The 16,307-nt window shown below is 41.7% G+C and overlaps 1 protein-coding gene across 1 annotated transcript in view; it reads left to right on the top strand.

Moving 5' to 3' along the window:
* GRAMD1B (GRAM domain containing 1B) overlaps positions 1-16,307 on the top strand; it is a 281,545-nt gene that overhangs the window by 140,289 nt on the left and 124,949 nt on the right. Inside the window, 1 exon segment of the mRNA XM_043500797.1 lies at positions 12,010-12,087. Coding sequence (XP_043356732.1) covers positions 12,010-12,087 — 78 coding nt within the window.

Raw genomic sequence — 16,307 nt, 5'->3', positions numbered from 1 at the left:
TATCCTGCTTTAGTAGTGGCCTGTTATTGATGCTTCAAAGGAAGGCAAATTTCTTCAAGCATGAGAAAGGCCTTGTGATTTTTAACCTAGGTAGTGTCTCTGTAGGGCTGCTCTTATTCATGCAAATTCTTATCATTTTGTTAAATCTTGCTGAGCACACTCCTCCTGATAAGCCACTTAGCATATTTTAAAAAGCCCAACTTTGCTGCATAAAATATGAATTACGAGTGAAGAATGTCACAGGATTTGGTTTGGTTTGAATAAGCATTCAGAAATGTAGCTGTTACCCAGGCTGTCCTGTAGCTACAAAATGGGACTGGGAATCTCATTGGTAACAGGCTTGCTTGCAAGACATCCTGTACTTTCTGCCTTTGGTTGGTCTGGAAATAACCATGAGAACAAGCCTTCCATTGATGGAGTGGAATTTGTTTCTGACCTAGCTGTTTAACATGGAAGTGCATAAGTTGCTGTGAAAGGAAAGATAATGTAGGGGGAGCTGGGTGCTTATATGGCCATTTTTTAACCATAAAAAAGTGCAATTTAGATTTTGTTTGAGCTTCTCATGGAGCTAGTTGAATTTAAAAAATCCCTGATATATATATTTTTAAAACCATGAAATAAGATTCGTTATGATTCCTGTAGTCATATAATTTGTGACTATTCAATAAAAGCCAAGTATCTGTGAATCCCATCAGCTTTGTGAAGTTCTGTGATGAGTCTTACTGTGTTTGTACCATTATTCGTTATTTGTCATTTCTTTGTTTAATGTTGTCACCAATCAAAGAGCAGAAACAATAGCTATGTAACTTAGGGTGACTTAGTCACAACACATTGAATAGCAAAAGTTCACAAATAGCCCAGATGCTGAATATTGTTCATCCTGTATATTCAGCAAATATTACCAAGGGGACACTCGCTACGTTCCAGATCTTGCACAGACCTGAGTTTATTGCTGGCATATTAACAACTCATCCTCATCATCATCTTCGTTGCTATGATTGCACTCACGCCGGTTACATTTTGAAGACTTTGGTGGGGGTTGAATGGCTTGCTAATAAAAGGACTGACTGACAGCAGCTCTGTGGACTGATGTTCTCTGTTCATTTGCAAAACTGATAAAGTGAGGGGAGCAGCTGTGTCCATCCAGCGCCACTGATATACCTGTACCTTCACTGGTGGACCCCTCCCCTCTAGGGATGAGAAGGAGACTGTCTCCACTGCTGATTCAATACAGCAAAGGTTACTAATTAGCACTAATTGGGGTGGTAGTGTATATGATGTGAGGCAACTAGTCAGTAGGGAGTGAACTGGAGCAGATAGATATTACAGAGCATTTGATCACTAATAATATGTTTTTGAATTTAAACATTCCTATTTTCCTTATAGCAGGCTAGATTAATCATAGAATCAAAGAACTGGAAGGGACCTCAAGAGGTCATCTAGTCCAGTCCCCTGCACTCAAGGCAGGACTAGTATTATCTATACCATCCCTGACAGGTGTTTGTCTAACCTGCTCTTAAAAATCCCCAATGATGGAGATTCCACAACTTCCCTAGGCATTTATTCCAGTGCTTAACCACTCTGACAGTAAGGGTATGTCTTCACTACCCACCGGATCAGCGGGCAGCGATCGAGCCAGCGGGGTCGATTTATCGCGTCTAGTGTAGACACGATAAATTGACCCCTGAGCTCTTTCCCGTCAACTCCTGTGCGCCACGAGAGGTGCAGGCAGAGTCGATGGAGGAGTGGCAGCAGTCGACACACAGCATTGAAGACACCACGGTAAGTTGATCCAAGTATGTTGACTTCAGCTATGTTATTCACGTAGCTGAAGTTGCGTAACTTAGATTGAGCCCCTCACCCCCCCCAACCCTGGTGTAGACCAGGGCTTAGGAAGTTTTTCCTAATGTCCAACCTAAACTGCCCTTGCTGCAATTAAGCCCATTGCTTCTGTCCTATCCTCTGAGGTTAAAAAGAAAAATTTTTCTCCCTCCTCCTTGTAACAAACTTTTATGTACTTGAAAACTGTTATCATGTCCCCTCTCAGTCTTCTCTTCTCCAGACTAAACAAACCCAATTTTTTCAATCTTCCTCATAGGTCATGTTTTTAGACCTTTAATCATTTTTGTTGCTCTTCTCTGGACTTTCCCAATTTGTCCACATCTTTCCTGAAATGTGGTGCCCAGACTGGACACAATACTGCAGTTGAGGCCTAATCAGTGTGGAGTAGAGCAGAAGAATTACTTCTCGTGTCTTACCTTACAATACTCCTGCTAATACATCCCAGAATGATGTTTGCTTTTTTTTGCAACAGCATTACACTCTTGACTCATATTTACCTTGTGAGCCATTCTGACCTCCAGATCTCTTTCCGCAGTACTCCTTCCTAGGCAGTCATTTCCCATTTTGTATGTGTGCAACTGATTGTTCCTTCCTAAGTGGAGTACTTTGCATTTGTCCTTATTGAATTTCATCCTACTTATTTCAGACCATTTCTCCAGTTTGTCCAGACCATTTGAATTTTAATCCTATCTTCCAAAGAATTTGCAACCCCTCCCAGCTTGGTATCGTCTGCAGACTTTATAAGTGTACTCAAGCAAATGAGATCATGGACAGGAAGTGCCTCTTTTGGTCTTGAAAATAAGAGTTTGTTACACAGGCTGTAGCTAGTGCAGGGTCTGAGCTTGAGTATGTCTTTCAAACTCGCTCCATCCTGCTACTCCGACACCTTGTAGAGAATCTGTGCATAAGGCAGGAGGCAGAATCTAGTGGTTAAAGACAGGGACCAGGAATCGGGAGACCACCGTTCCAGTCCTGATTCTATCACTGACTCGTGTGATTTTGGACTAGTCCCTTCACTTTACCTGTACCTTGGTTTCAATATCTGTAAAAAATAGGGATAAAAGGAAATTTTACCCAACTTTAAGATGGGGGTTTAAGATCCTTGGATGGAAGATGATCTATAAATGCCAAAGGGTGTTGTAATCTTTACAGACACCGTGTTACCATCTGCTGGCTGCCTCCAGAATCGCACCGTCTCAGTGCAGCAACAAGCTTCACGGAACACTAATCCCCATATCTTCTTTTTAATAAAGCCTGGTGTTAACTTGCTGCCTTTGGCTAGAAACACGCATCTCTCTACCTGACAGCTTTACGTTCATATGTTGAGGGTGAGTGGTGGGAACTGACAGGAGCTAAAGGAATCCAGGGCTGCAGATGCTTCCCCATCCATTATACTGTCTGATTGCTTCAGGGTTATCATGGGGGAACCCTTATTGATGGGTGGGGATGGTGTCACAGTGCGTTCTGGGGTCTCATTATCCCTTAGAATTTAGCCAGTAAGTTCTTATTTCCCACACTGTGACAGGCCTCTGACAATTCTTAATGGTGCTTTTATTTTAGGAGCCACCGCTACCATGGCAACACAATACTTTTGATGGCAGGAATTTCATTTGCCTGGGCTGATGATTTACTCTCAGGGTGTTGGGACTGGGTTTTTTATTGCTGCAGCCTTATGAAGGATTTGAGGGGGCAAAGTTCTGGGAAGGATCAGCAAAGTGGCCGAGTGAAGCGAAAGACAAATATGCAGATTGATTTTAGACCAGAAGTTACGTCTGTTTCTCTTGTTGAAGGGAAAGAGTCTGAAGGATGCAGCTCCTCTCTGGAGACATCCATGGCTCGGAGTTCAGTCCCGTATTGTTTGTGAGATTACCACTTTGTTTGGTGCCTTACAAATAATTAGAGTTGGAAAAAAATGTTCTTCCACGCTTCTTTGTTTTTGCGGATGAAAAGCAGCTTTTTGGCAAAATGGAAATTTGGGTAAAAAAAGTCCATATTTTTAAAAAGAATTCATTTGGGTTTTCACCAATGAAAGCCAAAATGTTTTGGTTTAAAACCAAAATGTAGAAGAAAAATGTTGAAAATTAAAAAATGTATTTTCATTTAATTTTTTCCTGGGGAAAATATTTCCTGGTCAATTCTACAAATAATTAATATTAAGAGATTTTTCTCATCATTTGTGTGTAGCAGTTCTCAAGATGTGTTAAGCACTTTCCATGGATTGTAAGAAGGGATTGTCCCTGTCTTGTGAAGTTCACAGTCCTAAAGAGGAAGGAAAAATCCTTAACCTTGTCCGCTAATTTAAAAATAAAAATCTTAGAAAATCTTTGCAAATCTGAATAGATGCACTGATTTCCATTCACTGGTTCATGGGATTGTATTATTCATTACCCATCTTTCTTTTTAACAAGAAGCAAGTACTGGTGAAAATATTCACAAATCCTAGAAATATCACAAATGTTCACATCAATGTGTATTCCTCCAGATATGCATTTGTATCAGAGGTGCATAATTGATTGCTGATTGTCTGTTGTTCTTCAGTTTTAATTTTTTTTAAATCTGATTAGGATGTTTAAACAAAACCATGTAACTGAAGCGATCAATGAAACGATATGAATACTAAATATTCATACGGACTCAGAGGGTGAAAACTATTTGTTGAAGTTATTTGGCAAATAGTTATAGATAACAGCATTTGCAATAATCCACACTGTTTTGTGAATGAGTCATTACCCTTCTCGTTAATAGATTATATCTCCCTCAGTATTTCTTTCTCCTTTCACCCCTTATCCATCACCACTGGGGAACATCCTCTGAAAATAAATCTGTAAGCTTATACCCACAGTCTGCAATGCACAGTAAGCTTTACATACATCCTATCACTTTGTCATACTCACCATGCAGAAAATCAGATCCTTAGTTGAAAAGAAAGTGATGTTGTCGATGGATCATTTATCAGATACTGCTATTCACAGATTTGCAGGCTAGAAAACCTCATGGAAGTTATGAGATCAGTTTCTCATCTTCTGTGAATAATAGTTGTGCCTCTGTAATTGAATCACCATAAGAAATTGCACTTTCTGTAGTTTATGGACAAGTAAACTACATCCATCTTGCATGCCAACTGAATAATAGGCAGATGTCAGGAAATAATGTACATGTCTCTGTGATTATTTGCTTCCATTCAGTGAAATGGCTTGCTCGAGTAATTTATTCTTCAGGCAGGAACACAACTATTTAAAAACAGAATTGTTAAAGTAATCTAGATCTCTTCAAGTAACCTAGATCTCCTTCACAAACAGTTGAATATGGAATGGGGAGATAAAATGCCACATATTCTTGCCTTTATGTTCATTGGGTTCCATGGGCCAGATTTTCAAAAGTGCTTGGCACCCTCAACCAAGGCCAGATTTCTTTTTTAGAAAAAGTCTCAGCATATTGAGTGTTGAACACACAAGAAAATCTGGCAACAAATATTACACTGGGAGCAGCTGTGTGCTAAGGGCTTTTCAAAATCTGGCCCAAAGTGCTTGAGTTAGAGAACTGCTTAGGTTTACAAAACAGTCAACCTTGAAACTGTGTATAGGACCATGGCTCTCTATTATAATTCAGAGACTCAAGTCTCAGAATAGAAAGACACGTACAAAGAAGATAAGAATGGTTCAAACACATTGTCCATAACTTTCCACATTGACACCCAGATATGACAAAGAAGCCTTTAACATATTCAGCAAAGGCTAGAAAACTAGAATGCTGTGAGGGGAACAAGTGTCTTTTGACCATTTGTTTGAATAAAACTTGCATATTTATTTCAGTGTCTGTATCTGTTACCTGTTTGTTCATTTCTGTAAATATTGGTATCAATTATTTTTGTGCGTTTGCGCACAAGATCGTGTGTGGAAGGTCAATATCATAAGTACTTGTGTAAATATGCATTCATGAAACACTGCATGCTGAAAGCATGAAAGCATTTTGTATGTCCAATTTGAAGCTGAGTGCAATGCAACACTGTATATATTCAGTAGTCACAATGACTTAAGCCCTCTTCCGGTTTACAAAAGCTCGCCATCAAACCAAGGAGCAGTAACAATCCCATGTAATGTAGTTTACCATTCACACAGCAGAAACAGTGGATACTCAAAGCAGCAGTGCCACCGAATACTTTGCAAGCAGTCCGTTGGTTGGACTATGGGTCTCCATAAAACATTGGTTAAATAATTTCAGGGACTGAAAAAAATTGATGATTGAGCTGAAAAAAAATGCTAGTGAAGATGATGATGATGATTTGTCACTATGGGTCTGAGGCCCATATAAGCACCTAAATAGAGAAGGGCATGGTAGAAGTGGTGAAGACAAGAATAGAAGTGAGATTTCATTGGCACAACAAGCTGTATTAGTGTTGGCAGAGACAATAGTGATGAAGATGAGGCTTGTGGTGGTGATGATGGAGATGGACATTTTCCTCCAGGTAGCAGAGCTAAGGGTGAACATAGTGGTAATAAAGATGAAGCTAAGCCTTATGGTGACGGTGATGAAGATAAGAATAGTGGTGATTACAGTGAAGGTCACCAAGTCAGTGCAGTCAGGAAAGAGGGTGAAGGGGCAGAAGAAATGTGGAATTGAGTGCATATTTTTGTTGTAAGAATCTGTTTTCTTTTATGCATTTGTTGACTTCTAAGGAACTGCTGTCGGAGCTTTATAGGGAGAACCGCTCCCCTGCAAACCTGCTTCTTGCTCATCTTAAGTCTAAGAAAATCTTGAACTGGTGGGAAATTTGCATTATTTGCAGCTAACAACTAAGAGAAATCTTTTCTCTAGGGCTTCGGAAAATAGGGTCTTTCGGACAGAGAGAAAAACACATGACCTGGAGTTCAGAGTACAGGGGCTATAAATGCAAAACCTTGCTCCCAGCTTGCTGAGTTAGCATCTGTCATGGTCTCTGGGCAGACTGACCCTGCTGAGGCCCTTTTTCCAGTCCAAGTGTACCCTTTTCAAGTGACAGATCTGTGCCTCTGCTTCTCTTTGGGGTGGTATCCTGTCCTCCAACTGGTCTCTGACTGGTAGAGCCCTGCACAGATACAAAATTTGTATCTGCATCCTATCCGCAAATATGGTCCGTGGTATCCGCAGGTTGCAGGACTCTACCTACTTGCTCTCCAAATTGCACCTTCCTGGCTTCCAAGCATGTTACGTAGCAGGCCCAATGGGCTTGGCACCTGCAGAGATTTACCTTTGGGTCCCTATTGACAGTATCAGTTTGAAATGACACAGAAGCAGCTTCGGCAAAACAAAGCATGATTTAGCTTTTCTAAAGGTATAGAGTACTGCAGGAAATGGATTTAAAATAAGAGACTGGTGTGCATATAATCTTATCTAGTATTGGCATTTTCCTCAAGCCCTCTAGATAGACATGATATCCTGGGAGTTCTCCATTCCCTTGGGGACCAAGTTATAGCTGGTTTGCTGCAGACTCTTGACTCTCAGTCAGGCCTGGTTTACAACTAAAACTGGGCTAAGACCTGGCTAAGTCGCTCAGAGGGGTGAAATTTTCACACTCCCCACACCCCGTGAGATCTAATTAAGCCCTCCTAGGCCCCTAAGTAGACACTGCTAAACTGAAGGAAGAATTCTTCCATTGACCTAGCTAGCGTCTCTTGAGGGGGTGGATTGACTACAGCAACGGAAAAACCCCCTCCTGTTGCTGTGGCAAGTGTACTGCACTACAGTGGTGTCGCGGCAGCCGTGCGGCTGTAGCACCTATAGTGTAGATTTAGCCTCAGTCTCTGTGTCATCCTGCAGCAGCTGACACCTCTCAGCAAGGGGCAGTCTTTTACCAGATCCATGTCATTTGATCTCCCACTTCTTAGCTGCCCGGGTTGGGGCTGATGAACCCCTCTTCATGGCTATAAACTTGGTTATTATGCTTGAGGGGATGCTTCTTATCTGGGCCTTGTTTTGCCTTCACTGACTGATTTCTTTAATAGTCCCTTTCGACCTAACTCTGTGCATTCAGGCAGGGTAATATCACACTGAGGGGCACATGATATTTATAAAAAACACAAATATTTCCTCCCGCTCCACAACTTCATGGTATAAAGCCACTTTGCTGGTATCATTTCAGGGGACAGTCTAGAGAGGGATAGGAAAGATACATCAACAGTTTAATGGTTAAATGGCTCAGTTAATTTGTATTTAAGTGCTTCAGCAGTTTGTGAGGTTTAAAATAAGGATCAGAACATGAGCCTAAGTGAGAACTGACTTTGACCACATTGCCCTCTCTGAGGAGGTGCTGTTACACTTCAGCAATACACATCTTGGAAGCACCAGAGAACTCGAGACACATTTGTCAAACTTTAACCTCCACTTTTACTTGCATACCCCAAAGGTTTAGAGATGAGTCTGAGTTTCTGTTTCAGAGTAGCAGCTGTGTTAGTCTGTATTCGCAAAAAGAAAAGGAGAACTTGTGGCACCTTAGAGACTAACAAATTTATTTGAGCATAAGCTTTCGTGAGCTACAGCTCACTTCATCGGATGCCTTCGGTGAGTTTCTGTTGTGCACTATAAAGCATTGGAATGAGGTAAGGACCTTGCTGTTTTGTAGAATTTGCTGATTTCCTAAGTTTCAAAGTTTTCTGACCAACTTCAGGCCATTTTAGTATCTAGATGAGAATCACGGGAGTCATTAGACGGGGCACTGTCAGCTTCAAATCTCATTGATTAAAATTAAATAAATGGTATAATCTGGTATTACACCTGCCCTCAAGTCAGCCTGTTAATTTTGGGGGAGGCTTAACCATGTTTTGTCATATGCAAAATGTTTTGTCTCTTTTCTCTGTTGTTGTGTGTAAGGCTAACGCAAAGAGAGGGAACCTACTGTAGTAGAACTGTCTATGTCAAGAGCTGTGTCAAGTGCACAAAGCAAATAGACTGAAAAATAGAGATGATTTTTCCTTCTGATCTCTTTCAGCTCTAATAATTGTAGGTGTCATTTGCAATAAGAGTTGGTAAAATATTTTAAGGATGGTTTTTAAGATGGTTGTGTCTCTTTAAATATTTAAACTGCTTGAAGGGGAGGACTTTATCCAATAGCCTAGTTGTAGTAGCCTATTAGAAGTAATTAATTACAATAATATAATTTTTAGAATTTGACATAAAATATACAATATACTTTGAGTAGGAAGAAGAGAGATAAGTTGTTGGCTTTTCAGAGAGATGAAAGTTTGAGTGTGCGTGTGTGTGTGGTTGGCTGGCTGTGTTGGAGACAGTCAAGGTGGCAGTTCTGGATGGCAGGAGAGGAGAAGGTTGTTGTGCTAAGAGGTGAAATGAAGGGATGGAAAGGAGAGGAGAAGGAGTAAAGAGAAACCGTGTCCACAAGGATAGCTGCAGTATCTCCATGGAGAGTTTTAAGTATCAATACAACAATTTTGAACTGGATCCTGAAGCAAATGAAAGCCGTTGGACATCTTTGGGCAGCATGTGGCATGATAGATTCTCACCTGTTGATTTCCCTTTACCTATTGCTGACAAGGAATTCTCTGTAAATGTGAAGTTTTATAACTTGGAAGAAGGGCGCTGGTGCTGCTGGCCAGAGCAGGCACAACCCAGGATTGTAGGTCGCAGATGTTTGGGGGGATAATACAAACTTCATGTGGTGCTTGGCACAATATTTTGGCAGTTTGGAAGCAAACAGTGACATCTTGTGGATTCAGTTTGTAACTCTCCTTCTGAAATTCAGTTCCACTGGCCACTTTCCTCCCTGACCATTTTCAGTACCATTGGGGTAATGGCAGGGGGAGGGGGAATCACTGTATTTACTAGATATAATGGCAGTAGATTAGGGAACACAGCAGTTCAAGGCACACTGAGCTGCAATGAATGCATCCCTTAAACATTGGAGAAAGATGTGCTAAGTATGCAGAGAGATGAGAGCCTTATATGAGCTACAGCAGTGGTTCCCACACTGGGGTTTGTGAAAATGTTACAGGGGGTTCTCTGGGAAAAAAATTCCCTAATGGCGGACAGAGCTGTCCCTAGGGACCCCGGGCAGCACAGGGCTAGCAGCCCGGAGCCCCTGGACTTCCAAAAACTAAGCAAATCAAAGCAAGCCTATCTATCACACTGAGGAGATTTAAACTTCAAGACTCCTTTTCAGAAATGGAAAGGGAGATGGATATTTTTTGCTGTTTTTAAAATTAAATGGGCAGCTAGTATTGTTTTCAAAATTGTTATGAAGAACAAGTTTAAGATTCATAGTAACGTGCGTTTTTTTTTTTTTTTTTTTGCCCGGACTGCTCAAGACTTGAATGCTTGTGTAGGAGGAACTCTTTGAGTTGGCTTCTTAAATACCTTTATGCTGTTACACATCTGATGCTCCTTGATGAAACACAGGAGCCTTGTCTTATAACAGGCTTATTCAAAGTGATACAAGCTACGAAAGTGAGATCTTGGAAGAGTGTTGCCGTTTTCATAATGTAAAAAAAAATAGTGTAATGATTAATAATAATTAATAAATAGTGTGTAATAAGCATGTGTGTTATATTTCCAAGATCACTGCTTTTATAATTTATATTCAGGTAAAGGAGAAAATCCCTGGAAATAATCATTTTAAGGAGGGGGTTCGCAAGACTTGACATTTTAGTGAAAGGGGTTCACAGGTTGTTAAAGTTTGGGAACCACTGAGCTACAGTGAGAACTAGCACGGCTCTCAGGCTCAGAGATGGCTCTGACCTTGGGTTTGGAATGAATAATTCCTTTAGGATTGGAGCAAGTCCCCATCTGGTATCTAGAATCTGTTGTGATAATGCCCTCCCCTTACGTTGGCCAGTGTGCTGTACACCTGTACTGTTAGGCCCCAGTGACATTTCTTGGGAGTGTTTTTAATTTGCAAAAAATAATGCACAGTGCTTGTTAGAGGATTTTTAATGAGGAATCCAAGTCAAGATTTGAATGTTAAGCCCTACAAAACCAGTCGGACATAGCCCAATGGCTTCCCCTTCGAAGATCATCTGCAAGGCTGCTATTGAATTTTTTTAAATCCCTAGGAAAAGGTTACTATGTGAGACTCTTGGATTTCAGTCCATTAGGGACACTTTTGCATTTCAAGTATGTTACACCTCCCTGGTTCCCTTTAGGTTTTGGTGTTTGACCCCAAGAAAGTGAAGCCACACCCCTGGATTTTTGTGGTTGTTGAAAGTACACAGTTTTACACAGACTCCACCAACACTGTACATCAGCCTGTATTTCCTACAGACTTAATCTCAGTATTACTTGAGTCTAAGCTCTGGAGTTTTTACTTGTGACTTGGCCCTGAGTTTGCAAACATTCCAGCAAGTCTCAGGTTAGTAAGAAACCAGGATCACTATTGAGTATTGAATTTTGTTCCACTGTCTATTTTCTCACTGTTTTACTGAGCATAGCCCCACAATTGGAGTGGAATGTTTTGCACTGTGCTGGTTTCACAGGGCTAGATCATGTTTTCACACAGCCCATAGTAAGTGGTGATGTGTAGATGTTCCACCCTATGAGAAACACAAGAGGAGCACATAACTGTTGGTGGGGTTCCCTATTTGCTCTGCAACAGGAAGTAATTTGCAGTACTCTTTTGCGGCTTACCTTTTGGGCGGAGGGATTCATGGCTTTGCTCTTCCCACCCATTTGGAGGAGGGGAGCATCTGCTAGGGAAATTTCATGGCTGGGAGGAATGATCCAGGTGGCTGTAATGCAGGTTGCACAAAGAGGGGGAGTCCTAGTACACCTCCCTCACCCCCCACCCCCATCCCGTTGTCACATAAGGCCAAGGCACGATTTAGCAACTTAAGGCAACATATGCACAAAGCAACCATTATAAACTTGCTGATCTCTTACTTGCAAACCTAAGGCCTGGTCTATACACATGTGTACCTGTAGATGTTATTTTGGATCAATATAATTAGACTGTGGCAACTCTGTGTGGACACTGTTATATTGATAAGAGTGAGTGTCCACACAATGAGACCTGCATTCGTTTAACTAAAATACTTTTCAAACTAATCCAGTGAAATCAGTGCACGCACTGTGTAGACAAGTACTAACTCTGTGTAGTTTAATTCTGGTCCTGTTTTCTTTAGGTGAGTGAAGCAGCTGGACCATCCAGATCTCTAACTGCTTAGGTCTTTCTGTCTTTTTCTGCAGCAGCCAGCAGAGTAGCCAACAAAGCAGCCATGATGACGATTCATCCAGATTCCTGAGTCCTCGAATGCATGACGAAAGGTAGGCCTGTCCAGCAGTGGGGAATTGGGGAGATGATGGTAATCTTGCTCAGCCTGAACATGGGTATTGGTTTGTGCTGTTTGTTTATTAGTAGGCAAATTATGGCTCATATTTTAGATATAAAACTGTTTTCTTGAATGATGTTAACAAGTAACACCTCTATCCCCTATCCCCTAAAACCCTGCACTCCTAGTGAGGAACTTGCACCAAGAATGCAGTGTCATCAGGGTATTCTCTGAAAACACTTCTCACCATTGTAAATATAGTGAATGTGGGTATTTGTTGGGTATAGTGTATACTTTGCTTTGGGATGTTGTCAGATTAAACCTAAAACTGGAAAACCTAATTATAGTGGAAACACAGAAGGAGGAACCTGCAATCGGAGGTAATAAGATGGAATCAAGTAACACGTCAAATGTAGATAATGTTTGTAAACACAAGTGACACCATCAGTACAGGATGCACACTAAGTGAAGGTAGCCTTGCAAACACAGGTAACAATACGTGTAACTTTACATATAACAAGAAAAGGAGTACTTGTGGCACCTTAGAGACTAACAAATTTATTAGAGCATAAGCTTTCGTGAGCTACAGCTCACTTCATCGGATGCATTCCATTTACATATAACAATGCACATGCAGCAAGCAGCACTTATATAAATGCAGGTTATGCTACAGTCACAGAAAATATTGAACAGATCCTCTTAACGTAGCAAATGTTGATAATATTGATATCTGATCAGTTACTGATAATACATGAATGTGAGTGAGTGCTGCTGCATAGCAGGGAATCTGGAGATGTCTGGAACATTGCCACAGCATATAAGAAGATAAAGAAAGCAAAACTCTAAATGGGTAGAAGAGTTTGGATAGTTCATGGATGGGTAGTATATGTGTTTGACAGTGAACAGTTGCTTATGTGCCTCCTGGAGTCTGAACACCAAGATGTTTGATGGGTCAAGAGTGAGATAATGGAAAAGAGAATAATGTGTTGGAAAATCAGATGTTGAGTAGGAGGAATGTCTGTGAAAGGAGGAAGGAGATACCTGTCAGTGTAAGGAAGAGAACAGTCCATCATGGTCTAGTTTCTCTGTGTGGCTTGACAAGGATTGTCATTGTGGATTGAGTATTGTGGTTGCTATACGTTGTTTTACATGAGTTGCTTTTCTGTCTAAAATGCAAATTGCTCTCACATAGCTTTAAAGAGGTTGCGAGAAGTGTGGAGTTGAGTGCCTAAACCTAATGGGTACAATCTACGCAGCAATTAAACACCCCTGGACATGGTCAACTGACTCGGGCTTGTAGGGCTTGGAACGTGGGGCTGTTCAGGCTCTGGACCCTAAGCTCTGGGACTTTGTGCTGGGAGGGACCCAGAGCCTGGGCTCCAGCCTAAGTCCAAACGTTTGCACGGCAATTTTTAGCCTTGCAGCCCGAGACCCAGGAGCCTGAGTCAGCTCAGCCAGGCCATGCTGCAGGTCTTTTATTCCAGTGTAGTTCTACCCTAAGAGGCATAGGGGCTTGTAGGACAGGGCACAGAGCAAGGAGTGAGGAGACCTGCATTCTGTTGCCAGCTGTGACCTCGGGCAAGTCATTCTTTGTGCCTCAGTTTCCCCATCTGAAATATTGGGATGATGATATTTATCATCCTCTGTAAAGCACTGTGAGATTCTTGGGTGAGGAGGACTACATAAGTGTAAAGTAATGCCTTTAAGTGGGTTTCCTTGGGTAAATTATCAAATAGGGTATCACTGGAGGTGTGGCAAGTGCTGGAGAGTAGAGATTGACTGGCTGTTTTTACCTGGAGGTTCATCTTTATCTGCTATATCCAGCAAAACTGAGCACAAGAAGAGGTAAGAGGCATCCTGAGCCATTTGCCAATCTCCTTGATTCCATGGTGCTGTTCAAAACCTTTCTGTCCCATTCTAGTGAGGTGAATGAATTGGCTCAAAAAATACGGCACTGCCCCTCAAGAGTCCAAAAATACTCTTGAGTCTGTAAAAATATTGGCTAATTAATCTTTATAATACCCCTGCAGTAGTTAATTGCCATTTCCTAATTTTATGTTTTGGGAAACTGAGACACAGGAGTGTAAATGACTTGCACAGCGCCATGCAATGAGGCAGTGGCAGTGGAAGGATTAGAACTCCTGAGGTCCTCACTCCCAGTTACTTATGTGCCTGATGTTCATTTATACTCAAGCTCCCTTACCTGACAAATCATAAATGATCCCTCATTACCAGACCGTTACTGGTCCAGTATAAACTCAGGGTGTACACACTGAGGTTCAGCTTCACCTAGTCTTTGGGTTTATCCACTTTTGGGTGTGCATAGTTCTAGTCAATATGCAAGATGCTTTTCCCCTTGCCTAGCAGCACTAGTGTTGTGAGCACTGGGAAGAAACCCACTGGCACAGGTGTTGCTTTTGGAAACGGAACTGTTTTTCCCATGTGCTTTGCAAATCAAAACTATGAAGTCACCTTCCCCACATGTATCTTCCAAACCTTTACCCAAACAAAACACCATTGCCAATTGATCATTAGCTTCTTCTTCCGCTTAATAAACAACCAACTGAATTTGTACCAGATCTGTATTCCCAGATTCCTCTGCAAGGCTAGTGTTGAGACTAGGGCCATGTGTACACTACAGGACTACAGTGGCACAGTTATGCCACTGTAGTGCCCTAATATAGACACTTCCTCCTGCAACAGAAGGGGTTTTTCCATCACACTAGATAATCCATCTCCCCAAGCGGCAGTAGCTAGCTCGATGGAAAAATTCTTCTGCCAACCTAGCCACATCTATATGGGTTAGGTTGGCATAACGATGGCTCTGAGGTGTGAATTTTTCACACTCGAGTGCCATATGTATGTCAACCTAATTTTAAGTGTAGACCAGGCCTAGTTTGTGATTGAGCTGTTCCTCTCTGTCTCTTGTGTTGGGGACAGTTGTCAGGTATGCAAGGCAGATATCCAGCAGCTGGGTAAAGATTTCTTTGCAATTCCAGAAGCCCCAAATTAATAAATTTCAGACTCTTGGGGTGGATTTATTTTTGCTTCATACTGCAGCATTGGCACAAAAGAGGCTGAAAAATGAATACCTATAAAATCTTTGCATGTTGTTTTTTATTATTATTATTATTGTTACTATTTTATTAGTTATTATTTATTTCAGCCAAACCAGAAGAGTTTGTATTACTGCATCTCCTAGTCCATGTTGAATCAGAACCCAGTCCATTTTCTTCTGTGACACAGGAGCTACAGGCTCTGTGTTACTGCAACCTCTTTTACTGTCCTGGTCTAGAACCCTGGTTTTATTACAGCCTCTAGTCCTGTACTACACCTGAACTTTGACTTCTTAAATTGACTAGGTCCTGTTACCACACTGTTCAGCTTTGGGATCAGGCAATGTGGCTTTCGTTCCTCCCAGGAATAGCAGAGAATCACAATCTAAGGCTTTTAATATCTTTCTTGGTGTCTGGTAGCATAAAGAAACGAGCCCCTAGGAAGGTACACTTACAATAAAGGCTCTTAGTGAAGTCTCACTCTCCAATATGAGCTGCATTGATGTCTGCTAAACCCCTGACAATCATCTTCAGTCATGACATAAGTGCTGGACCTGGGGGTGCTGCCACACCGCTTGGCTTGAAGTGGTTTCCATTATGGGTTTATAGTTTGGTTCAATGGCTCTCACGCACCTCCACTATAAAAAAAAAAAAAATCTCTAGCACCCCTGATTCCCAGAAAAGCCCAAACCCTTTAATTGAACCTTTTTTTCCTTTCAAAATTAGCAGTATATTTGCAGCATGTGGTGGTAGTTTTCATGAAATTCTAAAGCTGAGTGACTAGCATGGGCTTCCAGTTTTATTCTCCCTTGATGGCATCTAGATCAGATTTGCTTGCTTTACAAGTCAAAAGCTGACTTTAGTTTCTGCTAGTGTTCCAGACTCGCCCTGGCTCTGGCGGCAAATGGGGAGGCAGGCGAGCCCTACTGCCTCCTTTGCTTCTCCCCTTTGCACAGATGGGGACACAGGGTGGTAAAGTGACTTGCCCAAGGCCAAACAGCCTGTCAGCGAGTGAGGTGGGAACAGAACCAAGAACCCTTGACTTTGTCCTACTCAACAATGGAGTTCACCCGCCTCCTAGTGCCTACTCCCCACCACAATGCCTCTCAGACACATAGGCAACTCTGAATCCAAAACACAAACGGAGAGCAGGTTTATA

The sequence above is a fragment of the Dermochelys coriacea genome, chromosome 22 (genome assembly GCF_009764565.3).
Source record: "Dermochelys coriacea isolate rDerCor1 chromosome 22, rDerCor1.pri.v4, whole genome shotgun sequence".
Lineage (NCBI taxonomy): Eukaryota > Metazoa > Chordata > Testudines > Dermochelyidae > Dermochelys > Dermochelys coriacea.
The sequence above is the reverse complement of the archived record's forward strand: the minus strand, read 5'-3'. Positions and strand labels throughout refer to the sequence as shown.